The following is a 27,465-nucleotide window of genomic DNA, read 5'->3' on the forward strand; positions in this document are numbered from 1 at the left end:
GGGGCCGGCGCTGTGGCGTAGTGGTTAATCCTCCGCTTGTGGCGCAAGCATCCCATATGGGTACCAGTTCAAGTCCCAGCTACTCCACTTCCCATCCAGCTCTCTTTTGTGGCCTGGGAAAGCACTAGAAGATGGCACAAGTGCTTAGGCTCCTGCACCCACATAGGAGACCTGGAAGAAGCTCCTGGCTCCAGATAAACTCAGCTCTGTCGTGGCCATATGGGAAATGAACCAGCAGATGTTAGACGCTTCTCTCTGTCTCTGCCTCTTACTGTCTGTAACTCTACCTCTCAGGTAAATAAATAAATAAATTAAAAAAAAAAAAAACACAATAGACTTAGGGGAACTGAGGTCTTTTTACAACAGCTGTGATTGCTGCTGAGCTCTTCAACGTAGGAAACCGCACAGGACTCAGAATCTGGATAGCACTTTGAGAACGTACCTTAATCCTTCAAACAAGTCTTAGTAGTGACTGCTGTTCCATAGGTGTATCACAGTCTTCACCCAAACTCAAACACCTGTTCTTCTCTTTTCCAAAGACAAAAGACAGGAAACCTAGACTGCTGGTTCTAAATACACACAGGCTCCCTACAGAGGCCCATTCAGATAATGCTACTGTCAGGTAGGATGGCCTACATGTGGAGAAGCTTCTAAAGGGATGTAGTTAAAAGATATTAGGTAAGTTTTCTTCACAGAAAACTGCCAGACCCCGAAAACACAGAGAAACAGACAGATCAAGAGAAACACATTAAAGACTCAAGAAATAACAATGAAACAGAAAAAAAAAAAAAAAAAGAATTTAATTATTTTACAAAATCCATCATGAAACTCATAGTACTATCTATACTATCTATTCAATGATGACAAAAATGATAGTACTTTCACTCACTGTGCAAAACTTAGTATCAGACCAGCAAGCTCAGGTTGTCAGATCAGAAGTTCCAAGTATAATCCTTTAATACAAAAATGTTGTCTTCCTAGTACTCAATATATAGAGATTGTGAAAGAGAATCAAAATTTCTAAATTCCCATTAACATTCTGAAACTATCTCTTCAAATTTCACAGTTGGTAAGCATCTCTCTCTACACTCAGCAAAATAAATATACAAATTTTTAAATAAATATTGGACCTCATTTGCTAAGGTATGAATTAGCTTAAACTTTCAGGGGCCGCACAGTGGGTTCAGTTGCCACTTCGACACCAGCATCCCATATTAGAGTGCTGGTTCAAGTCTCCAGTCCCAGCTGCTCTGCTTCCAATCCTGCCCCCTGCAAAGAGTCCTAAGAAGGCAGTCGATGATGGTCTATGTACTTGGGTCACTGCCACTCATCTGGGAGACCTGGATGGTTTTCTTGGCTCCCTGTTTGGGCCTGGCCCGGTTCAGGCTATTGATGGCACCTGGGGGATGAACCAGCAGATGGAAGGTTTTACTCTCTCTTTCCCTCTGCCTTTCAAATGCATATATATTTTTAAAAATTAACTTTAGGGCCGGCGCCGCGGCTCACTAAGCGCACACCAGGTTCTAGTCCCAGTCGGGGCACCAGATTCTGTCCTGGTTGCCCCTCTTCCAGGCCAGCTCTCTGCTGTGGCCAGGGAGTGCAGTGGAGGATGGCCCAAGTGCTTGGGCCCTGCACCCGCATGGGAAACCAGAAGAAGCACCTGGCTCCTGCCATCGGATCAGCGCGGTGCGCCGGCCGCAGTGCGCCGGCCGCGGTGGCCATTGGAGGGTGAACCAACGGCAAAGGAAGACCTTTCTCTCTGTCTCTCTCTCTCACTGTCCACTCTGCCTGTCAAAAAAAAAAAAAAATTAACTTTAAAACTAAATTTAGGCTGACGCCGTGGCTCACTTGGCTTATCCTCCACCTGTGGCACCGGTACTCCGGGTTCTAGTCCTGGTTGGGGCACTGGATTCTGTCCCGGCTGCTGCTCTTCCAGTCCAGCTCTCTGTTAAGACCCAGGAAGGCAGTGGAGGATGGCCCAGGTCCTTGGGCCCTGCACCCGCATGCGAGACCAGGAGGAAGCACCTGGCTCCTGGCTTCGGATCGGCACAGCACGCCAGCCATCGCAACCCCTTGTGGGGTGAACCAACGGAAAAAGGAAGACCTTTCTCTCTGTCTCTCTCTCTCACTAACTCTGCCTGTCAAAAAAAAAAAAAAAAAAAAGAAAGAAAGCTAAATTTAAAAAACTTCATGAGATTTTCTTTTCTGAAACTGTTATTGTTTATATCTTCATCTACTGATCTCTTGAGGAACACAATTCAGAAATTACTAAAATATAATGAATTTACTTTCAAAATCGAAACAAAATAAATTCAAGTATGCATGTATGTGTATTGAATTTTAGTAACTCCTGAAGTGAACATAATCAGGGAAAAGGTAACAAAATTTGAAGAAACACAGTAACTTAAAACAGAAAACAAGGTGTCAGCAAGATCCGTTTTATTTAAGATTTTATTTGTTTATTCAAAAGGCAGAGTTAGAGAGAGAGGGAAAGACAGAGGCTCTTGGATCTGCTGGTTCACTCCCTTAATGGCTACAATGGCCAGGAATCAGCCGGCCAAAGCCAGGAGCCTGGAACTCCATCTAAGTCTCTCAAGGGTATAGAGACCCAGGCACTTGGGCTATCTTCTACTGCTCTCCCAGGCACATTAGCAGGGAGCTGGATAGGAAATGGAGATGATGGGACTTGAACCAGTGCCCATATGTGATGCCAGTGTCATAGGTAACAGCTTAACTGGCTGCGCCACAACACTGGCCTCCTACCAAGATACATATTTTTTAAAAAAATAATGACCTGGTACACCAGAAAAGTGAACTGTTTAAGGTATTCTGGGACCTTAGATTTCCTGTGTTTAACAGATTACTAGATTACAAGTTTTATAGTTTGATCCACTCTGTTGATAAGAAAAGGCTTCCAGAGTCTATCAAAACATTAGCTATCCCAAAGTTAATAGAAAACTAACAGACTGTACTACTTACTCTTTGTTATTTGTATCCATCAGTGGTCATGCGCACTCTTAGGACAATGTCAACAATAAAAGAATTGTCTCAAAACACAAGATAACATTTCTTGCCTTATATTCCTGTGGCAATATCCTAAAGAATAAAAATGCTGGGGCCGGTGCTGTGGCGCAGTGGGTTAACACCCTGGCCTGAAGCACTGGCATCCCATATGGGCGCCGGTTCTGTCCCGGTTGCTCCTCTTCCAGTCCAGCTCTCTGCTGTGGCCCGGGAGTGCAGGGAGGATGGCCCAGGTCCTTGGGCCCTGCACCCGCATGGAAGACCAGGAGGAAGCTCCTGGCTCCTGGCTTCGGATCGGCACAGCGTGCTGACCGCAACGTGCCCGCCGTAGTGGCCACTTAGGGGGTGAACCAACGGAAGAAGACCTTTCTCTCGGTCTATCTTTCTCTCACTGTCTAACTCTGCCTGTCCAAAAAAAAAAAAAAAAAAAAAATACTGCTAACATAAGGTTTTAGGTGAGGAAGACACATGAACAAATTTGATCATAGAGATAATGTTCCTTTTCCATCAAGTGTTTGCATTATTCTATATAAGTATAAAATGTCAATTACAAAAATAAAAATAACTTCTGTAAACAAAATGAATATCTATCACAAAACAGCAAGTGGGAGGCAAAGAAATTGGCCAGGAGCACCTTGCAAATTGTGCTTTCATCCTTCCAGGGCTCATTAGAGAGCTCCAAAGCACAAAAAGCCCATCCTCTTCTAGGCGGGTCAGCATGCTCCACCGCAATGACTTTCACTGCCGTCATGCACACCAACAGCCAGATCTTGAATCTTCATTTAGAAGTGTGCCTGCTCTAAAACTTCCAACTCTCCCAATGCAACCTCAGCCCTCCTGCATCTCTCACGCCCTTACTCCCAGGAGAGATCTGTTATCCAGCTCCTCCAGACCTCCTGCTCTTCCATTTTCCCCAGACCTATCAATTCACTCAATTCCACCGAGAACAGAGGCTCCACAGATGACTTTCTTATCAATACTGTGCACTCCCTCAATTCCTTACTTTTTTTTTAAGATTTATTTTTATTTGAAAGTCAGAGTTACACAGACAGAGGAGAGGCAAAGACAGAGAGGTCTTCCATCCAATAGTTCACTCTCCAATTGGCCGCAACAGCCAGAGCTGTGCCAATCTGAAGCCAGGAGCCAGGAGCTTCTTCCAGGTCTCCCATGGGAGTGCAGGGGCCCAAGAACTTGAGCCATCTTGCACTGCTTTCCCAGGCCATAGCAGAGAGCTGGACTGGAAGTGGGGCAGCCGGGTCTCAAACCGGCACCGGTGCTTCAGGCCACAGCACCAGCCTCGATTCCTTGTTCTTACACTGCACAACCCAACAAAACCCCAATCCTGGAGCACTATTAGAAAAATAAAAAGAAAGAAGGCACAACTCTTTGGAACCCAGATCTCAATGGTTTGAAAGGGAATTAAATGTGCATAGCAGAAGCAGGGAGTTTCCAAGAGCTTATAGTACATTCAAAAACAGTATGTTCTTCCCTGATTCTGCCTCTCCCTCCCCACCCCTAAACAACTGGGTCAAGTGAACCTCTCCTATTCTCCCACAGCACATTGGTCTTACATCCATCACAGCACTTCTCACAGGGAATTAAAATTCTCAGTGGACTCAACTGTTCCCACTTCTTGCACACTCCCGCCCCAATTTTTTTAAAAAAATATTTTCTTTTATTTGAAGGCAGAGAGATAAAGAGACAGATGGATGGACAAGTATTTCCCATCTGTTGGTTCTCTCTCCAAATGACCACATACCTGTGTTGGCCCTGATTCAACCCAGGAAGCTAGAACTCAACCCAATCCTCCCACATGGATGGCAAGGAGCCAACTACATGAGCTATCACCTGTTGCCTCCTAGCTTATATATCAGCAGAAGCTAGAATCAGAAGTAGAGCCAGGACTCTATAAGAAAAGAGGAGAGTCCAAGGATTTCACCTTTTACTTAGTCTTTCACTCTTTACTAAATACATTTTTAGATTTGGGCTCCCTCCTCCTTATTAGGGGAGGCTTTACATGGAATTGCTTTAAATGTGAACCATGAAAATCAGAGCTCAGGGTTTACATGCTGATTCTATCACTTAGGTTCTTTCAGATCTCTAAACCTGTTTCCTCATCTACAAAATAGGAATAATAAAAGCACCTATCCTCATAGACTGCTGTGAAGACTGAAGAAAGAGTACTTAGCACAGCTCTGGCACACAGTAAGACATGCAGTTAAGGTAGTTAGTATCATTGTTTTCTTTGGATGATTCTTTTTTAAATTGTATTACTCTCACCATATATATTAATTCCATTTAGGTTGTTTCCATGTTTTATCTTTTCAAAATGAAAGGGGGAAGGGTACATGGTGGTGCCACAGTTAAGCCCTGTGGGACACTCACACCCCATATCAGAGTACCTGGGTTTGAGTTACAGCTCTGCTTCCAGTCCGCCCGCCTGCTAATGTACAGCCTGTGGGGCAGCAGGTGATGGCTCAAGAACTTGGACCCTTGCCACTTCTCTGGAAGACAGACGGAGTTCCAGACTCCTGGTACCAGCCTGGGCATTTGGGGAGTAAACCAGCAGATGGAAGACCTTTCTCTTTCTCTTTCAAATAAATAAAACAAACCTGTAATGTAAAGTGCACTATAAAAAACAAAGAAAGATAAGCATCCTTGTGCAAAAAATTTTTTCCCAATTTAGGAAATTTCCTCAGGATGTACTCAAGAGGTTAAATCAGAATATCAAAAGATATGGATGCTTTAAGGCCTTACAGAAAGGCTGTATAGGCTTATACTCCCATCAACAGATATGAGAGCCCCCACTTCACCACATTTATGTCAGTCAGCGCTGAAAATCAGCACTATTTTCACTTACTAGAATTTGATTTTAGTTTATTACAATTTTACAAGAATCTCATTCAAAAAAACTTTACGTGAAAGATGAAAAAGTAAAACAGATGAATCAGAATTTAAGAAGGAACAGAAAGTAAAATGAGCATAAATTTATAATGTAAATATATAAAGTTATTCAACTAAAGCATAAACTTGGCACTAAGTCTCCTGGTGCTAAATCAAAGAAAATGTTCTGACCTTTGCTTGGTGGCAAAGTTCATGGGGTGTGATGAGGATGGGGACGGGGGAAAGCAACATTTGATTCCTCAAAAAACCAAAACTTTTTCAGGTATTTGGAATACAAATCTCATTACCCGCCAAGTGACTTATAGACAACCTTCTCAACAAATTGGAAAGAAGGGCTCATTTGCTGCAACCTTCTAATGCTATGAAATATACTCTCTCTCATGGCTATTATTCTACTTTTGCATGTGAACCTTAGATATTACAATATGGCTTAAATGATATCAACATTCTTCTCAATCACCTTGCTTATTTGTACAATTTTAAGTGGAAATAAATTTAGATTCTCAGAAAGTTTTTTGTTATCCTGGCCATTTAGTTTAGGAATGGGTATAAACACAGTTTTTTGTTCATATTGATAACTTATAAAAACAATTTTACAATAAAATTTCATCACTTTTGATAAATTGAGTTCATAATATGGCCTTTTCAGACTCATCAAGACAAGGGACTCTTCCACAAGGTCCATTACAGAAAATTGACACATACACACACACTCTCCGAGGGTATCCACTTCCTATTGGGTCTCTTCTATCACTGCTCATGGTGCTAAAAGTTTCATTCATGGCATTTTATTTTTTAATTTTTTTTGACAGGCAGAGTGGACAGTGAGAGAGAGAGACAGAGAGAAACGTCTTCCTTTGCCGTTGGTTCACCCTCCATTGGCCGGCGCACTGCGGCCGGCGCACCGCGCTGATCCAATGGCAGGAGCCAGGTACCTCTCCTGGTCTCCCATGGGGTGCAGGTCCCAAGTACTTGGGCCATCCTCCACTGCACTCCCTGGCCACAGCAGAGAGCTGGCCTAGAAGAGGGGCAACCGGGACAGAATCCAATGCCCCGACCGGGACTAGAACCTGGTGTGCCGGCGCCGCAAGGCGGAGGATTAGCCTAGTAAGCCGCGGCGCTGGCCCATGGCATTTATTTTGACTATCACTGGACAAGTCTAACTATTCAGAATTGACTGCAGCCTGCAAATTCTGAAGACAAAATATTAATGTTGGTGCTTCTAGTTCATCCACAGTTAATGTCCACAATCACTCTATAAAAGTACAAAGCAGGCAGCATTCAAACATATAATTATCTCTAAAACTATTTTACCAATCAACAGATAACTATCTCCAAAATCCATTTTGCAAAATCCATTTGGCAGTAACAAAGAATTTCTGCCATAAATATCTTCCTTAACCAATCTAATATGGGAGTTTACTGAAGTCAGTATCCTTGAATTATTTTAAACTAAACTCTAACACTTTCTAGTTATCTTAACTTCTGGAAAATCATGGAACTTCCTTGTGCCTCAATCTTCACATCTACAAAACAGTTAACGACAATGCCAACATCATGGTGCGATCTAAGATTTAAATTAGATTAAATCATGAAGCACACGCAGTACCTGCATACCGGAAGGGCTCAACAGATGTCAACTATTATGGCTAGTGTTATTAAGCAAGCAAATACACTGGGCAAAAACAAATGTGATGACTTATTATTTTATATTACCCAGAACTACTCCACCCTAAGTTAATACCGCAAACTGAAGTTGTATGTTGACTAATTTTTCAGCTCCAGCAACAAACCTTGCTGTCAACTTATTCATAACAAAGCTTGATTTCAAATTATTTTAACATCACATCATCTGCTCAAGTAACTTTTTGCTGACATTGTGTATGGTCCGGCAGTAGCTAGAATAAAGGAGATTTCTTTTTTTTTTTTTAAGTTGCTATTTCTTTAAGATTGATTTATTTATTTATTTGAAAGTCAGAGTTACACAGAGAGAGGAGAGGCAGAGGCAGAGGCAGAGGCAGAGGCAGAGGCAGAGGCAGAGGCAGAGGCAGAGAGAGATCTTCCATCCGCTGGTTCACTCCCCAACTGGCCACAGTGGCTGCAGCTGCGCTGACCAGAAACCAGGAGCTTCTTCTGTGTCTCCCACACAGGTGCAGAGGCCCAAGGACTTGGGCCATCTTCTGCTGCTTTCCCAGGCCACAGCAGAGAGCTGCATCGGAAGAGGAGCAGCCTGACTTGAACTGGTGTCTATATGGGATGCCGGCACTGCAGGCACCAGCTTTACCAACTATAACACAACACCAGCCCCTCAAGGGGATTTCTAATTCCTTCTTTTAAACAAAATATTTAGTTATTTCACCTGGCACTAAAAAGAATGACAGTGTTGTGGCTAGTGGGCTAAGACTCCACCTGCAGAGCTGGCAATGCGTGTGGGCACTGGTTCGTGTACTAGCTACTCCTCTTCAGATCCAGCTCTCTGCTGGTGGCCTGGGAGAGCAGCAGAGGATGGCCTGGGTGCTTGGGCCCCTGCACCCATGTGGAAGACCCCGAGGAAGCTCCTGGCTTTGGACTGGCCAAGCTCTGGTCATTGCGGCCATTTGGGAGTGAACCAGTGGATGGAAGATCTTTCTGTCTGTGGCTCTGCCTCTCAAATAAATAAAATCTTAAAAAAAAAAAAAAAGAAGAAGAATTAGAAGAAAGATCCTGCAGACCATGTAGAGTCATGCCTGTAAGAAGACAAATGGCTTACAACAAGAGACAATTCTGCTAGTAGTTTCTGCTTTACACTGGCCAGTAAAAGGCAGATAGTAAAACAGGAGAGGAGGAAAGGCCACTAGCTGCTATCTCAGTGCCTCTAAAGCTCCTGAATTGAGTTCTGAATCAGAATGGATACCCCAGTGTCAAAAATTCCAGGGAAGGATTTCAAAGCACAGGAAAAAAACTTCAATGGGACAACACAAGGACTAATTAAAGATATTTGTGCAGGAATGTTAATTAAAAAGTGAGAACAACAGCAGACTTTTCGTTATCTAGGAAGAATGAATACTACACAAGTTTAGGTGAGGGATAAACTCAGAATCGTCTACTGGCCTGCATATTAAGTCAGAAATTGGAGGAATCCCTTCATAACTTAAATGTCCCACCTTTAAAGTAGTAAGTACCCACAGGTATAAAAAAAAATACTCCGGGGGCCGGGTTCTAGTCCCGATTGCTCCTCTTCCAGTCCAGCTCTCTGCTGTGGCCTGGGAAGGCAGTGGAGGATGGCCCAAGTGTTTGGGCCCCTGTACCTGCATGGGAGACCAGGGAGAAGCACCTGGCTCCAGGCTTCAGATGGGTACAGCGCCGGCCGTAGGGGCCATTTGGGGAGTGAACCAACAGAAGGAAGACCTTTCTCTCTCTCTCTCTCACTGTCTATAACTCTACCTGTCAAATAAAAAAACGAAAGAAATACTCCTCTATTACCTCTAAATTAGGGTCATTATTCCTTTCAGCTCTTTTCTCTAATTTTAAATTTCTCCAGGGGATGGCACTGTGGCGCAACGGGTTAAAGCCCTGGCCTGAAGTGCCAGCATCCTATATGGGCGCCGGTTTGAGTCCTGGCTGTTCCACTTCCGATCCAGCTCTCTGCTATGGCCTGGGAAAGCAGCAGAAGATGGCTCAAGTCCTTGGGCCCCTGCACCTGCGTGGGAGACCTGGAGGAAGCTCCTGGCTCCTGGCTTTGAATCGGCTTAGCTCTGGCCATCGCGGCCATCTGAGGAGTGTACGAGTGGATGGAAGACCTCTCTCTGTCTCTACCTCTCTCTGTAACTCTTTCAAATAAATGAAATAAATCTTTAAAATAATATTAATAATAATAAATTTCTCCACTACCCCACCAAAGCATATGTTTTCCAACGTCTTCACCCCTTTGTTTTACATCTGACTTGAAGAATTTTTGTCTTTACAGCTGCTACAACAGCTTGGGCTGGGCCAGGCTGAAGCTAGGAACCAGATCTCAATGCCAGTCTCCCAAGTGGGCAGCAGGGACAAAGCAGTTGACCCATAACCTGCTGCCTCCCAGGGTGCACCAACAGCAGGAAGTTAGAACAAAAGCAGAGATGGGACTCAAACCCAGGCACTCTTGATATAGGATGTGGGCATTCCAAATGTCATCCTAAATGCTGTACCAAATGCCACCTCTAGTTTGACCATTATTCTTTTGGGGTGTTTGTCTTATACCACTGATATCTAATAGTACTTAACACATTAAGAAAAATGAGAGACTGGAGCTGTGGTGCAGTGGGTTAAGCGGTGATGCTGGTAAACTCTGGCTCATGTATCTGCTGCTCCATGTCTGCTCCAGCTCCCTGCTAACACACCTGGGAAAGCAGAAGATGTGCCCTTATCATCCATGTGGGAAATCCAGATGCAGTGCCAGGCTCCTGGCTTCTGCCTGGCCCAGCGTGGGCCATTATGGCTATTCGGGGAGCAAGCAAGTGGGTGTAGGACCAATCTGTCTGTCTCTCTGTCTCACTCTCTCTGTAACTCTGCCTTTCAAATAAATAAATCTTAAAAAAGAAAAAAATCAGTCCTCTACCTTTTAACACAGGGTAGTATTTTTCTGTCATACTTCATGTTAACCTAATTTTATTTGTAGAGTCTTAGCAGGTAGAACCTGATAGTTAAATCTTAATAACCTTTTCCTTTTATGGCATCTAAGTTGTGTATCTTGAAAAAAAAAAAAAAAAGCCCTTCCATCCCAAAAACTACATAAAAACTATTCCTACTTCTGTCCCAGTACTTTCTTGATTTTTCCTTTCAACATTCAAAGCTTTATTCTCTGTGCAATTCACTTTATTATATTATTTAAGGACCCTGACAATTTTTTTTTTTTTCAAAAGGCTAGCAACTGTCCTGACACCACCTGGTCCTTCTACCTAATGTCAATTTCAGTCTTTCCAGGATCCTGGTTTAATGCTGACAGGCAACTTTCATATCTGCATTAAAGTGATCACTTTTCAAAGTATATTGTTGTTCAAGGGGCTATATATTCTGCTTCCTGCCTTCCCAGCACCTGTGAGATGAAAATAAAAGGGTGGGTTGGGATTGGAGTATCAGATGTGACTACAATGCTAAAATATAACCACAGCCAGAGCAGTTTACTTGCTGTGTGTATGTACACTTGGACCTGAGCTAGAATTGCTCCTGAATCGTTGCCTGTAGGCAGCACTTCTAAGTGTGTTCTTCTGCTCTGCTCTGGTAAAGCAGAGAAAACTACACAAGATAAACATTGCATTTACTACAACTATGAGGGGTTTGTTTATTTTGTTTTTTTTTTTTGGGGGGGGTGGGCAATTAGAGGTGCAATACAACCAGAGGTTAACCATGTCTTGCTAGCACAACAGACATGAACGTGGGGAGTGGAGATTCACCATTAATAATCCAAACATTTAATTTCAACTGGATCCCCTTATTTTAAAATACTTTTTAAGTAAACTATTTAACCTAGTGTTCTTCATCTGTCAGTGACTAACAAGATGTTTTTGGAGGACTAATTTTCAAGAATCAGAAGGGAAAGCCTATAGAACAAAAATACTCAGGATATGCCTAGCACTGTTCAAGGCAAAGTATGCTCTTGCCAACACAGAAGGTGTATCTTGACTCTTAGCGTAATTAAGTTCCTTGGCCAAGGAACAGTCACTAAGCAACTCTTCCGATTAAATTTAGCTTCTCTAACGCAAGGTAAGGTACTGCTAAATGGTTTGCAATTCTAGTCTACTTCACCATTATATTTCTCATAATAGGCTAACAGAATAACACAAACAGGTATTATTTCTATTTCTGTCTATGTTTAGCAAGACTCAATTTCCTTGAACTTGATTACCTGCAACTATGCTGATAAAATTGAGTTTTTGCAAACCAGGCATACAAAGGAGCCTGCCAAATTGGTATTATCCTTTGAGATGCTATCCTGAGTTGCCAGCTAGTCTCCCTGAACAGCATGACCCTCTTGTGTCCCTATCTTCAATAACCATAATTTCAAACCCAGTACAACCCATTATTTACTCTGAAAACACTTGCTGAGAGCCTACATTGTGTCAGTAACCCTGTGCTAACTGTATACAAAAGAAAATATTTATGGAAGATTGCCAAAAAGATATGCAATATCTCCATCCTTGTAATTATCTGAAAATCTCTTTCCTGTTAAGACAGTCTTGTGTGGCCTTCAACCAATGTCCTCTTCTCGCCACTGCAAACCTTCACAACGTAGCCTTGACTAAAGGTGCTCTGGTAAGATGTGTTTGGCTGGTGGAACAGCAGGATGCAATCTGCTGGAGCATCCTCAGTAGTAGTGTTGCTGAGGCCACCCCATTAGAAGGGGTCCTAATTTATAAGGCCTCTGGGAAGAAATTTCCTTTGGATCTTAGTGCCAAGAATTGTGCTTTTCTTAAAAGTCTGTTTGTGGGGGCTGGTGCTGTGGTGCAGCGGGTAAAGCCACTGCCTGCAGTGCTGGCATCCCATATGGTTGCTGGTTCGAGTCCCGGCTGCTCCATTTCCGATCCAACTCTCTGCTATGGCTTGGGAAAGCAGTAGAAGATGGCTCAAGTCCTTGGGCCCCTACACCTGTGCTGGAGACCTGGAAGAAGCTCCTGGCTTCGGATTGGCCCAGCTCCGGCCGTTGTGACCATCTGGGGAGTAAACCAGCAGATGGAAGATATTTTTCTCCTTTCTCTCTCTGCCTTTGCCTCTTTGTAATTCTGCCTTTCAAATAAATAAATAAATCTTTAAAAAAAGTAAGTATTTGCCTTCACATTTTAAGGACATACACTGATCAGGTTTCCCTTTGCACATAATCTATTCAGAAGTACAGAGAAGCACCTATTTGTGCCCCATGGGAAGTAAATATTAAATTTTCCTAAATTAGCTTATATTTTTCTTTTGCATTTCTTGCTATAATTTATGAGTCTATAAACTATCTTAAAATTTTAGAGGAACAACAAAATGAAACTAATAATTGAAAAATAAAGTTTACTCAATTGCAGCGCAAGGAAAAAATTTTTTAAATTTGAGGGATCATGAAAAATGAGTACATGAAAAGTCAGGGGAGAGGAACATTTCAAGAACATAATATGTAGGCTTAGTAAGTCCAGTCAACCCTCAATTTACTGAGGAAACAAGGGAAGGGGGATTAAATAGAATAAGGGAGAAGGGGAGGGAAAGATCAGAAAATACCCAAAATATTTTTATTTATCGAAAGAGACAGCAATGCAAATAATGACTGTAAATATAGTCAAGAACACCATATGGTTAAAATTGCTTACAATATTGATCAACATTTTACTCTTCCACAAGTAGCACTAGAAACTGTAAAAACAATGCACCAACAGTTGAAAAGGAAAATATAGAAATTTGACAAAAATGGCCAAAAGGACACCACCAGGAAATATACAAAAGAAACTTTACCACAACCTAATTCTTGTCTGATGTCTCCCTGCCATCACCGTGCCCCACATATGAGGGGAAAACCTATGCATGCAACAATCTGAGTCTACTGACCTCTTAGCTCTCTAAATAAGCAGACCAGCTAGGGAGGCAGTTCAACTCCACAGCACGCATAATCATGCCCTTGTTAGACATTCTCTCCCCTTCAAAGTCGCTGTCATATTTCTGTCCACCAAGGGACAGCAATTATGTCACTGCTATATGTCAATCCCAGTTAACATATACCAGTGCTGAGCTGTTTCCACTCAGAAATTAAAATGCCTTCTTCCTTCATGTCAGCTTCCTTATGTTACTTGTTCCCCATGTCCCAGAGAAGCCCAAACTTGGCTAATTTAGAGCACAGGGTAATCCAGCACTGAAAAGCTTTTAGTATGACCCTCCTTAGTTCCAAGTCCTTAGGAAGGAAAGAAACTGCTGGACTCTAAAGCATCTGACCAGCAAAGAGCAGAGTGACTCAAGTTCACTCCCATCCCTAAGGTGCTTCTGAAAAAGGTGTAGGAATTAGCCGGAGGGCGTGGGCAATGAAAGACACTCTGGAAAGAGACTGTCTAAAAAGTCCTAAATTTTCAGGAAAACTACACTTACTCTGAAATGGCTAGAAACAGTGCAATATACAAGACAAATAAATCGTTGTTCTACATTTGAAAAATATACAGAAAAGATAAAAATTTAGTAAAATATATGTTACTATTACAAAAACCTAAAAATTAAAAGTGAGACTTTTTCATCTATCAATCTTAAAAAAACTTAAAAGACTGGGAAATATCAGTGCTGGAGGGACTGTGGAGTAACTGACACTATTAAATATGATACACAGGGGCCAGCATTGTGGCGTAGTGGGTTAAGCCACTACTTGCCAACACCAGCATCCCACAGGAGTGGGAGTCCCAGCTGCTCTACTTCTGATCCAGCGCTCTCTTAAAGCACCTGGGAAAAGTAGCTGAGGATGACCTAGCTACTTGAGCCCCTGCAACGCACACTGGAGACCCTGATAAAGTTCCTGGCTCCTGGTTTCTGTCTGGCCCAGCCCCAGTCATTGCAGCCATTTGGGAAGTAAACCAGCAGATATCTTTCTCTTTCTTTTTCTCTCTACCTTTCAAATAAATGGATAGATTTGGGGGAGGGGAGAACTGTAAATAACAACACAATTTTGGGAGTGAGCATTTTAGCCTAGCAGTTAAGATGCCCATGTCTTATATCAGAGTTCAATTCCCAGCTCCTAACTCAAGTTTCCTGTTAATTTATACCCTAGGAGGCAGGAGTAATGGCTCAATCAACTGGGCTCCTGCCACCCTCACAGGAGACCTGAATTGTATCCCCAGCTCCTGCTCCAGCCTTGGCCCAGCCTTAGCCCTAGCCCCAACCTTAGCCATTATAGGCACTTGGGGAGTGAACCAGCAGATTCTCAATCTCTCCCCCGACCTTCACCCCCACCCCCATCTCCCTGCCTCTCATTCTGCCTCAATTTCTTTTTTAATTTTAATATACTTTGGTATCATTCTCAAAGACAACATGTACAAAAATTTTAAATGTATATATTCTATTGAAATTTATGAGAAGCTGTTATTGTGGGCTACCTCCTGCATGGGGCCTTATTGATCATTTGTTTGAAGGTAGAGAATATCATTCATAAATTGTGACTGTGGATCTGTTCACTAAAAAATATAAAGATCATGAAAATAACTTAATTTGAAAATCATCAGCTTGTCAACTAAACCTACTCTTTCTTAACTATGCCAAACTTTAGTTCCTTGATAGTGCTAGGTTTATTTCACTAGTTTCAAGAACTACATCTGTGCTATTCCCTTTGTTCCATTTTCTTTAAAAAAGGCAACTACAGAGGGGGAGGGGGAGAGAGGGGAGGGGGAGGGAGAGACAGATCTTCCAGCAGTTGGTTCACTCCCCAAATGACTGCAATGGCTGGGGCTGGGCCAGGGGCTGAAGCCAGGAGCCAGAAGCTTCTTTCAGGTCTCCCATGTGGGCACAGGGGCCCAAACCATCTTCCAGTGCTTTCCTAGGTGCTTTAGCAGAAAGCTGATAGGCAATTGTCCACCCAGGACTCAAACTACCATCCATATGGGATGCCAGTGTTGAAGGCAGTGGCTTTACCCACTGTACCATGGCATTAGCCCTCCTTCAGCTGCTTTCAATCCCACTTCCCACACCCAGCCTTGGACTGATCCATCCTAATGTCTCAGTGTTAACATCACCTCCTCACAGAGCCTTCCCAAACCCTCCTGTATTCTAAGAATGCTCTTAGAGGTTTGAGCCAGGCTCATACTGCTGGGGACAGAGTAGGCATTCAGCAGCTAATGCTGCATTGATGAAACGAGCACTCCTCTGTCTTTGTTGTGAGCAGAGTCACCTCTGAACTTTCCAGCATGTGAATGCCCCGGCTCACCTGAGTTCCTAATATCGGAGGGCTACGAAAACCTGTATTTTTAGAAGTACTCTAAGAATGCTCTTAATGCCCTCTGAACCTCCCATGGTTTCCTCACTGAACTACGCACAGTGGTAATGTATGACTTTCCTGACAGACTGTGAGCTCTCCGACAGCTTAGTCTGAGAGGGCACAGACAGTGTCTTCTCAATCTCCCGCGCTGAGTGAACAGCAAGGAGTAGAAGCCCAATAAATACGGTATTTATTGAATTAAACAAACGTCGAAGGACAGCCTCAGTCAGTCACAATTCAGTTCATACTCCCATCGAGTACCACCACTCTTGTTAGGTTTACTGCCCTCATTCATATTTTATCTAGTAGGATGCCTCAAGTTTAAACTATATCCCATCTTTCAGTACCAGCCATCCAATAGGATCAAGCTCACTATGCTCTCCACTCTCGACGTGTCCATTAAAAGGTTGTCAAATGAAAGCCAAGATGCTCAAAGCATCTGTTGTATTTACTGATCTTCATACAAAAGATGTTTTTGAAGAATTCCTTAGTTTAAAAAAAAAGAATGCAAACTACTTATCTTGCCCAACCCACGATTTTATCAATGAGAATCCCATAGCTTAGATCAGTTAGGTGATTTGTTCAGGATCAAAAAGCTAGACCAAGTCCCACAATTACAGCGCCTTTCTGATGCATTGAGGACCACTGTTCACATCTTGAAACCCAACAAGTAAGCACTTCACACTACTGAATCACCTGTAGAACCTTTTAAAAATACAGATTTTCAGAACTCAGGTGAGCCGGGGCATTCACATGCTGAAAAGTCCAGAGGTGACTGCTCACAACAAAGACAGAGGAGTGCTCATTTCATCAATGGAGCATTAACTGCTGAATGCCTACTCTGTCCCCAGCAGTATGAGCCTGGCTCAAACCTCTAAGGAGGAGACAAGATTTACTTACACAATCAATTAAAGAAAATAAGACAAGGTATAATGAAGTGCTGAGTTAACTAAATGAACACGAATCAAGTGCTAAATTCAGGGAAAGTAGGACAGGAGCTCAGGCTTGAAAGATGACTATTTGTGGAGACAGAACAATGGGTACATAGGTCCCATAAGATAAGTAGAGGGGCCGGCACTGTGGCACAGCAGGTAAAGCCACCGCCTCCAGTGCCGGCATCCCATATGGGCGCCCGTTCAAGTCTCAGCTGCTCCACTTCCGACGCAGCTCTCTGCTATGGCCTGGGAAAGCAGTGGAAGATGATCCAAGTGATGGGGCCCCTGCACCCGTGTAGGAAGATCTAGAGGAAGCTCCTGGCTTCAGATTGGCTCAGTTGCGGACAATTTGGGGAATGAACCAGCAGATGGAAGACCTCTTTGCCTCTTCTTTTCTCTTTGTCTAACTCCGACTTTCAAAAATAAATAAACCTTTATTAAAAAAAAAAAAAAAACTCAAGTTTTCACATCATGCCCAGCAGGAGGCCTAAGCGTGTCAAGGGCCACTACAGAAAGTAGCAGAAGATGCTTTTCCTCCCCAAAGTCCAATTTCAATCAGAACAGCTCCACTTCTTCCTTTGAAAAATAACACAGAAGACTTCTAAAAGTCAGATATTCCTCTTGTTTTTTACAAATGCAAATTTTGAAAAAAATCTGTGGTGACATAATTTGTCAAGTTACAAAGCTAATTAGTGACCGAGAACCCAGGTTGCGCTTTTCACTACACCATACCGCACTTCATGGCATCCCAAGGGAGGAGGCAGTGGAGGGAAGATTCTCAGAACACCTCAAACACAGGTCCCTGACAAAAACCAAGGGTTCTCAAACTGGAAGTGAGGAGTAGAGAAAAGGGTGCAGGAAAGTGAAGGTTAAAGCATCTCTCCAAACCTCAATTTTTAGTGAGACTTTCCTGAAAACTTAAAAGCCGGTCACAGAAGTGCTGTACCTGCGGTGGGTCCATTAGGGGACTTCCCTGGTAGAACTGTTGAGTCTCTTATTTCAGGAAACAGTGGAGTACAGGATAAGAATGCGCACGTGGGTGCAGGGCTACATAATGCAATGTCTGAAATCAAGGACAAGTCTGTGTTTGCTTTGATGCAGCATCTCCATTCTGTACAGTTTTCCCAGAGCACTAACAGGGTGCACTCCTCTGCTGGCTGCACACACGGAGATGTACAACCACAGTGAGATGCTCCACCGAATCAATCATCCGCTACAGCCGCTCCTTCTCTACAGCAGCACAAGTAATAAAACTGCTGATTTTACTCTGGTGCTCATGTAAGAGAAACTATTAGAGTACTTTGAAAATGCTTCTGCTATCAATTTGCTACTCCCCACAGCATCCCTCTAACACTGGTATTATCACCATCTTATTGTTGAAGGAAATAGCCATAGAAGTCAGTGCCAAAGCCAAAATGAGATGTCTAGAATTTACAATGTTCAGACTCAATGCACAGTCCACACACAGTGACATGAGCATAAATCTCAATCCTAGTATTCATATATTTGTCCCACATTTGATTCACTAAACAATTTTCAATTTCCACAAGGAACGTATAACCTAAGATCTATCCAAACATGCCAAACCACATGGCTATATAACTGAATTCACTGTCTTATTCCCCAAATCACTCCCTCTCCAGGTACTGCTCTTCTATGGACCTAAGCTCAAAACCTGATGCCCCCTCTGCCTTTAGCAGCTAAACACTCTAAACCATAGCATGTCCAGAACAAACAACAAATAAAATCCTCCACTGTCTGGCAAAGGCAACCCAAACTGAGACAATGCAGAGCACAATCTGCCTTTTACCACAGCCCAATACACGGCCTAAGTAACAGCTCCCCTGGAAGTCCTGCTGTTCCCCACACACACTTAATGCTTATTTAAACACATGACCTTGGGAAGTCACTCAATCTGAACTTTATTTTACTCAACTATAAAATGGGTATAATAATACTTGCCTGAAAGGACTGAGGTAATGAAAATGAGAGCACTGCTATAAATTTTAAGGTACTATAAAAATACACACATTATCATTATGTCATGGTTACAGTCATTTTATTTACACCTGCCTTGCTCCAGAAAAGGACACAAGGTAGACCACATAAAACATGAAATGAGTTTAAAGATGAAAGCAATAAAAGAAATACATAACAAGCATAGGGATGTAAAACGGGGATTAAACACTAGGAATGAGGCTAAGAGAAATGCTACTATAGCTGCCCATGTATTCCTATTTGCTTCCTTTTAGGTTAATAATTTGGCTCAAACGCTAAGCTCGACTTGAAAGGTAATCCAAATCAACTAGATAATTCAGTGTCCACAAGACTCAACACAGACGCACCAATCAGAAACCTAACAGTTCCTTCTGAAGACCAGACAAGAAGGGTCCTTACTGCTGCTCCATTTCATTTATATCACTGTTAGACTGAAAGTCTCTTAGGGTCAGGTAATTGTTTTATGATGTTTGTATCTCTGGCAGCAATCTGGCAATTAGTCAACAAACCAAAAACTGCAATTGCAACATATCAGTTTCTATGGATCCAATCTCTCCCTTGCTATTTCAAATCATCTCGTACTCCAATGTTGTTAATCTTGAAACATCACTGTTATCGCCTCAGCCCTTGGTTCAGAAACTCCCAGCAGCTTCCCTGAACAAACGCTTCCTCATTCTGTACCAATACAGCACACACTGAACACAACCTCCTGCAATGGCCTTCCCGTTCCTCTAAATTCTTTGTGCCCAGCAAGGCTTCACTTAGAAGTCTCACCTCTGCAGAAAGCTTCCCCTGGCCAGCAGCAGCAACTGGCAGAGGAAAAGATGGGGCGGGGTGCAAGGAGGGCACTAGAAAGTCCCAAGATTTTGTATTCTCATCTGTTACTCAAGAGCTGCTGTCACTAAACCTTCCTCTCCTTACCAAGAAGTGAAAGCTTTAGGACAGACTGTATCTAAATTACCTCCCAGCTATAACACTCTGGGAGGCCTCGGCTGATTCAAACTTGGACACACCCTGATCTCTTCTCTGATCTTCCTTATCTGTTACATATTTTAATATGTAATTATATACATTGTCTTAAAAATTTCCCTGCTTAAGTAAACATACCAACTCCTCCACAGCCCTCTTGTATCTCCCTGTCATCCCAAAGATGACTGGCACTGGATCCAGGATGTAGCAGACATTTTTTATAACCTAAGAAACATTCAACTAAAGATTGATTATAATATTCTTACTTGCTGCAGCATGAATCAGCAAAAACACAATTCTTAAATTAAGCAGACCATTAAAATAAGTGTAGTGGGGCATGTAAAGCTATATGGCTGCCAATTCATGTCCCTGCTGCTCCACTTCCAATCCAGCTCCCTGCTAATGGCCTCGGGAAAAGAATGCAAGATGGCTCAAGTGCCTGAGCCCCTGCCACCCATACAGCAGACCCAGATGAAGCTCCTGGCTTGGCCTGTCTCAACCCTGGCCATTGTAACCACTTGGGGAGTGAACCAGCAGATGGAAGATCTCTGTCTCTCCCTAATTCTGCCTTTCAAATAAATAAATAAATCTTTAAAACGGTGTACTAAACCAAGAGAATATCTAAGTTTCTAGAAAGCTCACTAGAGGGGGAAAAAAAAAACTACCACAATTATTATATTACTGATTTAATTTCATATACTACTTCTATGATTCCAACATAAAAACCAATAAAGTTATACAGAGAATTGATGTAAATTATGTGATAAATTAAATTGTACTTGCTATTACTTTCAATATTGCAAATACACTAAGCTTAATTTTGTGCTTTTCATCTTGTCTTTTTTTTTTTCTTTTAATCCTCTCTGATTAAAGTTTCCCAAACAGTATTTTAAAAGAGGCCGGTACTGTGGGCTAGAGTGGGTTAAGCCGCTACCTGTGACAGCAGCAACCCAATTCGGCACAGGTTTCTGTCCTAGCTGCTCCATGGCCTGGGAAAGTAGCAGCAAATGGCCCAAGCACTTGGACACCTGCACTGATGTGAGACCCGGGCTTCTCACTGGCCCAGCTCTGGTGGCCATTGCAGCCACCTGGAAAAAGAACCAGCAGATGAAAGATGTCTCTCTCTCTCCCCTTCTTCTCCCTCTCTGTAATAAACCCATTCAAAGCTTGAATATTTGTCTAACTGAGGGGAAATGGGGGGCAGGAGGTGTGGTGTAATGGTTAAACTAGTTTGGGATGGCTGCATCCCATAAAGGAGTGCCTGGGATCAAGTCCTGCCTCAACTTCGGATCCAACATCCTACTAATGTGCCTGGAGAACAGCAAATGATGCCCCAAGTACTCAGGTTCCTGCCACCCACGTGGGAGACTTGATGGAGGTCCAGGCCCCAGCACTGGCCCTGGACCAGCCTCAACTCTGGGGGGGGGGGGGGGGGGGGCATGTGAGAAGTGAACCACTGGATGGAAGATCTCTATCTCTCCCTGTCTCTTCAACTCTGCCTTTCTACTAAACAAATAAATAAAACTTTAAAAAAAAAAAAAAGGAAGAAATTTTGAAATAACAAAGGCGCTGAATCAGTCACTGAGTAGACAAAGATATCCTAGCAATGCTTAATAAATCAACATCCTATAGCAAAAACAGAGCCTTAGAAACCACATATACAAAGAGCTTCTTCAAATCAGAGGCTCTGAAACTCGCAGAGACAATTCTCATATTCCAAATTCTAAATATACTCTAAATGGAGCAGTAAGTCAGGCAATGGCTCTAACTCATGCTATTTTTGTTGCCACTGCTATTACTGCTGAGAGTTTATAAGAGCTCGCTCCAGTTTAAAACATAATTAGAAATAACAGCACAATTTACTTAAAAATCTATGATGTTATTCAACTATCTTTACTCATGAAACAGCAATAGTATACAAAATATTCAGCAAAAGATGCATAAGGAAGCTGCTATTCTCCAGGAACCTTAAGTATTCCCTCTGTATTTCAGCCACATAAACATAAGAAAAATTTTGGTCCAAATCTTTCCTAGAAAAACAGGGAAGAATTCATTGAAAACAAATACGGAAACTCCAATACAGCAGATGTGTTGCTTAATCAAATCTACAACTTTCACTCTAACACCTAATACTAGATTTCCTTGAAGACATAGTAAGTATGTTTGCTCAGGCATTTATGATTTGGGGAGCCACCAGAAACAAGGACATAGGTAACCAAAACGGGCATGTTTTGTCTGGGACTAGTTTTGTTCTATAAACAATAACTAAGTGACTACTTCTAAATGTAATCACTTCCATTAAGGAAAAACACATTCCTGCTTAAAATCAGGTTTCATAGCAAATCTTTATCAGTCACCCAAACCATAATAACTGAACCACTACTGGTTCAAAAAAACCAGCTGATGATAGCCTCACACCATTATTTTTAGTGGTGTTTGAAAGAAGTCTAATGTGCAAAGATTGGGACTGTAGGTTTTCAATACTAAAAATAAAAATAATTCACAATAAGGCAATCACCATCACATATCAGTCTTCCAAGCACAAAGGACACTGAGATTCACAAGAGTGAGTGACCAATTCAAAAGCACAACCAAATTCAAGAAGAAGCAATACAGACTCAAGAAACACTTCAAATTTCATTTTTAATGGAAAACATTTGTGAAAGGTAACATTGAAATTTTTAATTCCTTCAGTTTAGAACCACCTCCCTAAGATATTCAAAGCACTATTCAACATCTTTGGTAGCTTGCTAAAGGCAATTTAACATCTGAGCCCTAAACTTATTCCAAAATCCACTGGCCAGATGTATGACAGATTAACAATTACTTCAACATAGGCAGCAATGAAACATTTTATTTCTTCTTCTTTATACTACCTACTGATGCAGAGAATAGTTAATCTAAAATACGGCAGAACACAACCTCAGTAACAGCCACTGTTTGTTTTTTTCCTTAACTACTAGGATTCTGACAATGACAAAATGAAAGGAATTAGAAAGTAATTTGGGGGGAGAGGTTAAAAATTACTTTTATAGTAATGGCTTGGAAGCAGAACAGTCCTTTACAAATTAAAAACATTTGGTCAGCTGTCACAAGAATTTTCAAGACCTTAATTCGAAAGTATCATTTTAAGAATAGGTCCAGTGAGTGAATAAAAGAGTGACAATGGATTTTTTAGAAACATGAAAAAAGCTGCCTGACAGATAGGAAAGAGAGACAGACAGATTACAAGCTAACAGCAGCTCAAGGGTAGCCTCTACTACTCTATCAGGCATGGCTCCTAAATTAAGGTTAGGAGTAAGCACAGCACAATTCTGTCAACTTCCCCAGACATTTTAATCACCAAATTAAGATAAACTAGCGAAAAATATGATGACAAGAAATTCCTAACAAGAAAATACAGTTGCATCAAAAAATTTAAGTGAAATCACTACCTTGCGATGGAACAATTTTAAAAATCACTAATCAAAACAACAAAATTGCTTGTCCTGACCAATTTAAGACAAACACCAAAAGAATTCCGAATCTTTATTTTGAAAACTGTTCTCAAAGCACATGCGATACTCCAACTTATTTAAAGAAGTATAATTCAACCTAAAATATATAGCCCTTGTGCTCTTCAATTCTGTGTTATTCATTGAACTAGGCCCGAAGGCAAATGCTCATGCCATTAGCCTGGGCTGTGTTCAGTCTTAGTACGGGGCCTCACCAGGAACTTACCTAAAATACTCACGTATATGGATTGTTTCTACACTTACTCAAAACTCAAAGTCAAGATTTAAGAATTTGGGGGAATGAGTTTTACAACAGCCTGGAAAGCCAAGCAAAACAGAGAGCCAGTTCCTACTCATCCTTTTCTGTGTAACAAAAACCTGCACAGTGAAATCCTGCTATTTAAAATTTTACTTGTAAAATGCAACGCACGCTTTATCATATTGGATAAAATATCTACAGCCTCAGTAGTGGTTAAATTGCAGCTATAAAGGAAATTGTCCCAAGATAAATGGTTTCCCTATGAGAAGGCTTCACTGCTACACTTCACCTCAGGACAATAAATCAAATTAACTGCACCTTGTCCTCTGTTCAATGACATCATCAGTTTGACCACATCTTGGGAATCGGGTGCAAAAACATGTGCTCCTTAAGGCATGCAATCATATTACTGCTGTTTGTCCATCCAGCCTCCTGCCGCAGGTCTCTGAGCCAGTCATTCACCTAACATTCTCATGAAAGCTAGAAAGTTATTGTTTTTTGGGGTTTTTTGCTGATGCATTCAGGGCCTGCCTACTTGGGGAGTAAGGGGGTGTGGTAAGAGAAAAATGGTAAGAATTGGTTACTTGAAATTAGCATGCTTTTTGCTCCATCAAATCCAGAAGTTTTGTTACAAATTAAACTGAACACTAAAGCCCCAAAAACAGTTATGCAGCTAGCCATGAAGTGCCTTAACATAATCTCATAGGTTTTACATATTAATGCCACACATTACTCTCCTAAAGAGTACTTCCCTCAACTGGCAGTGACAACCAATGTGAAGCAACACCATCATCAACACTGATGTTCATGGACACATACACACACAGCCCAACCACCGAAATAAAAATGTTAAAGAAAACTTTACCAGGGTAATGACTAAAATTCAAAGTGATTATTTCCTCTGCACAGTAAACGTTAATCTGCTTCTTACAAGCAACCATCCTAAGTCTAGATAAAACATCAAATCAATCCAGACAAGTTAAAGCAAAGGGAGGAGAGCGCTGGGAGGCGGGTTAAGTTCCAAGATTAGGGCAGACACAATGCTCTGTGTTTATTTTTCTATTTTCACTCATTTAACCATGACACAAGCACTCAAAGAAAATATAACGCCATTTCTGTTTTCAGGAGTGCTATAATTAAAATAAGCAAATCCATGACAGCGATAGCACAAAATTATGTCAGTCCCATTTTTAAATTAGAATGCAGAGCTTGGAAAGAGAACACCACACTGCGAAATTATGAAAATGGTGTTAATTGGAATTTCTAAAATACTTAGTTATCCCATAAGAGGGGGAGGGGAGACTACTAGTTTTACAGACACTGCAGGCCATTACAAAGCTGAAAAGTGTTTATACCTGGGGGTGGGGAGCAAAAAGGGGGGGAGGAACTACCTCCAAAACAAAGTTACCAATTTGTATTCAATGAGAAATAGGGCAGATTCCCCCCTAGGCCCAATGTGACTGCAAGCTGTTAAGAAAGTCTTTTTTGCAGAGAACACAAACCAGTACAGAGTCGGTGCTTAGCTGGGAGCTGTGTGCTTGCTGTTGCTGCCCCAGGAGAGCCTGCTCTGCCCCTGCAGGAGGGGTGCGTGGGGGGCAGTAGGTGGGGGAGTCACTGCGGTTATTAGTAAATAAATCAAGCGGCAGGGAACTTGAGGCCTAGACTACTGCCAGAGGAGCCAAGGCCTAGCTCCCTCCTTCTCTTCCCGGCACAGCCAGGGTTTGATCTCACAGCCCTGTGGATTGCCAAGGGGAAAAAAAAAATCATATCGAACCACAAAAGCACATGGGGCGAATGTAAAATATAAACACGGCGTTGGGCTGTGAGTGGCTGTTATTAAAGGTCTGAATTACTAAACATGAGAGGCGGGGAAAGCCAGGCGGCCATTTCAATAATATAAACCTCCCCGAATTAGACATTATTCAAATGAGAAGAGGTTCGGCGAAGAAGCCGAGTGGAGAGCACCCAGCACCCCGCAAGCAAGCGGCGGCACAGAGCCAGGGAGGGGGAGCCCCGCGGGCGAGGGGGAACCGAGCACCCCGTGGGCTGGTCAGGCCGGCCGCCCGGGGCAGGAGGGCAGCCCCGGACACGGAGGGCGCGGGAGGCCTCGGCGCGCTCCGGGGCCTCGCGGGCCCCCGGCCCCCGGTCAAACGCGGCAGGAGGCGGCGAGAGCGGGGGGCACGGAGCCGGAACCACGCCAGGGACCTCAGACCCAACTCGCCGCGGCCGGCGGGGCGCAGGGGGGCCGGTCCGGGACCCACGGGAACTGCTGGCCGATGGAGGCGACACTTGAGTGGCCGCGGAGGACATGCCCTCCGAGGTGAACTTCCCCTCGCCCGAGGAGGGCCCCTTCCAACCCAGGCGCCCCGCAAAGGGGGCGAAGCGGACCCCGCGCGCGGGCTCCCGCCCCCGCCGCCCCGAGGGCCCTCGCAGCAGCGCTCACCCCTACCCACCTAGACGCAGGCCCGGCTCAGGTCGGGCCGCCACACCGGGAAGGAGCGGGGCGCGGCCGAGGCGCCGGGGCCGTGACCCCGGGCTCAGCCCCACTCGGACCCCGAGCGGCGGCGGCGGCGGCGGCGGCGGCCGAGCGCGGGCGGAGCGCTCTCCTCAGGAGCAAGCCCGCCGCCCTCGGGGCCACCCCCGCGGCGGCAGGCCCCCCGGCCCGGGCCCGCTCCCCAGGGCAGACGCGTGCGACTGTCCGGCCGCCGGGGTCCGCTCCGGCCCGCCGCCTCCCCGGCATTGTGCTCGCCGCCACCTCCATCCCCCTCCACGCCCCCCCACCCGCGCCCGCCGCCTGCCCGCGCCCCGCCGCGCCCCGCCGGCCCGGCAGCTATGAATATGTAAAATGTCTTTATTGTCCTCTCCCTCTGCCCCGGCCCCGCCGCCCCGCCGCCCCGCCGCGGACCCGCTCGGGTCCGGGCTCGGCGGCAGGGAGGCGGCGGCGGCCGGCGGCCGGCGGCGGAGGAGGGCCGGTGCCGGCGGGCGGGCCGGCGAGCCGGCGGCGGGGTGGGCCGGGGGCAGGAGGAGGGCGGTGGATCGCAGCCCCCTTTGCCCCTGGTCTTCCCCCGCCGCCTGGCCGCTCCGAGGCTCTTTCCCCCTCCGCTCGGCGCCCGGCGGGGGCTCCGTGCTCCCCGGCCCCCCATCTCCCCGCCGTTAATTATAATAATCCTGAGTACTAATAAATTATGCTAAGTCGCGGGGGGGGGCAGCGGGAGCCGGGGTTGAGTATGAATATGAATATGTAAAATGCTGTAATGATTACCTGCTGCTGCTGCCGCCGCGGCTGAACTCTCATCTTGACTCGCTGCTCCTCCGTCCGCCATTTTGAATATTTTAACCAAAATCGCCCGGTCGATAAACCCTCCCTCGCTCCCGCTCCCCTCCCCCTCCCGCCCCGCTTGCCTCCTCCCTCCTCTCCGCCCCCTCCCGTGCCCGGCTCTCTCCGGGCGCGCGCCAGGGGGCGCGCGAGGCCGGCGCTGCTCACGCCGGCCCCCTTGGAAGAGCTCCACCCCCTCGTGCGCTCTGCGCACGCGCTTCCGGGTCGCCCCGGTCCTTGGATGGCTGAAGCGCCCTCAACCTGCCAGTCACCCCTTCCCTACATTTTTACAGCCCCCCCCATGCCGCCTCTGGGTTCTGCGCGTGCGCAGCGTTCTCCAGGCGCCCCGAAGGGAGCCGCGCATGCGCTCCCTTGTCCTCGCACCCTTCAGAAGCGTAACCCATCAAGCGCAGGGTGATGAGCGCCAGTATTTGCTCTCCGCCCTCTCGCCTGGCTCCCGCCTGGCTCCCCACCCAACTTTGCGCCGCCTTTCCCGCAGTGGCCGCGGGCACTGCAGAAGAGGGACCGAGGAAGCGGCGGCCGTGGGCGTGGAGACACGTGGAGGGTCCGGGAGCCGGCCAGCGCCTGCACCCCTCCGCGCGTCACTTTGCTCAGGCTTTTTCCGCGTGGTTGAA

The 27,465-nt window shown here is 44.5% G+C and overlaps 1 protein-coding gene across 26 annotated transcripts in view; it reads right to left on the minus strand.

Annotated features, from left to right (window-relative positions):
- Nucleotides 1–26,918, minus strand: part of POU2F1 (POU class 2 homeobox 1) — a 175,247-nt gene extending 148,329 nt beyond the window's left edge. For 11 of the 26 annotated variants that reach the window (XM_070077408.2, XM_070077406.2, XM_089299635.1 and 8 more), the window contains exon 1: nucleotides 26,777–26,870. Coding sequence is in view for 7 of the 26 variants with exons in the window: in XM_051857136.3 (XP_051713096.1) it covers nucleotides 26,777–26,837 (61 nt within the window). In the remaining 19 variants the exon portion in view is untranslated. Of the gene's footprint in view, nucleotides 1–25,967; nucleotides 26,053–26,776 lie in introns of those variants that run through there. The other 15 variants (XM_051857140.3, XM_070077415.2, XM_051857137.3 and 12 more) reach the window with 8 other exon arrangements.
- Nucleotides 26,919–27,465: the final 547 nt, after the last annotated feature.

The sequence above is a fragment of the Oryctolagus cuniculus genome, chromosome 7, assembly GCF_051225735.1.
Source record: "Oryctolagus cuniculus isolate XC-2025 breed Fujian yellow rabbit chromosome 7, ASM5122573v1, whole genome shotgun sequence".
Taxonomy (NCBI): domain Eukaryota; kingdom Metazoa; phylum Chordata; class Mammalia; order Lagomorpha; family Leporidae; genus Oryctolagus; species Oryctolagus cuniculus.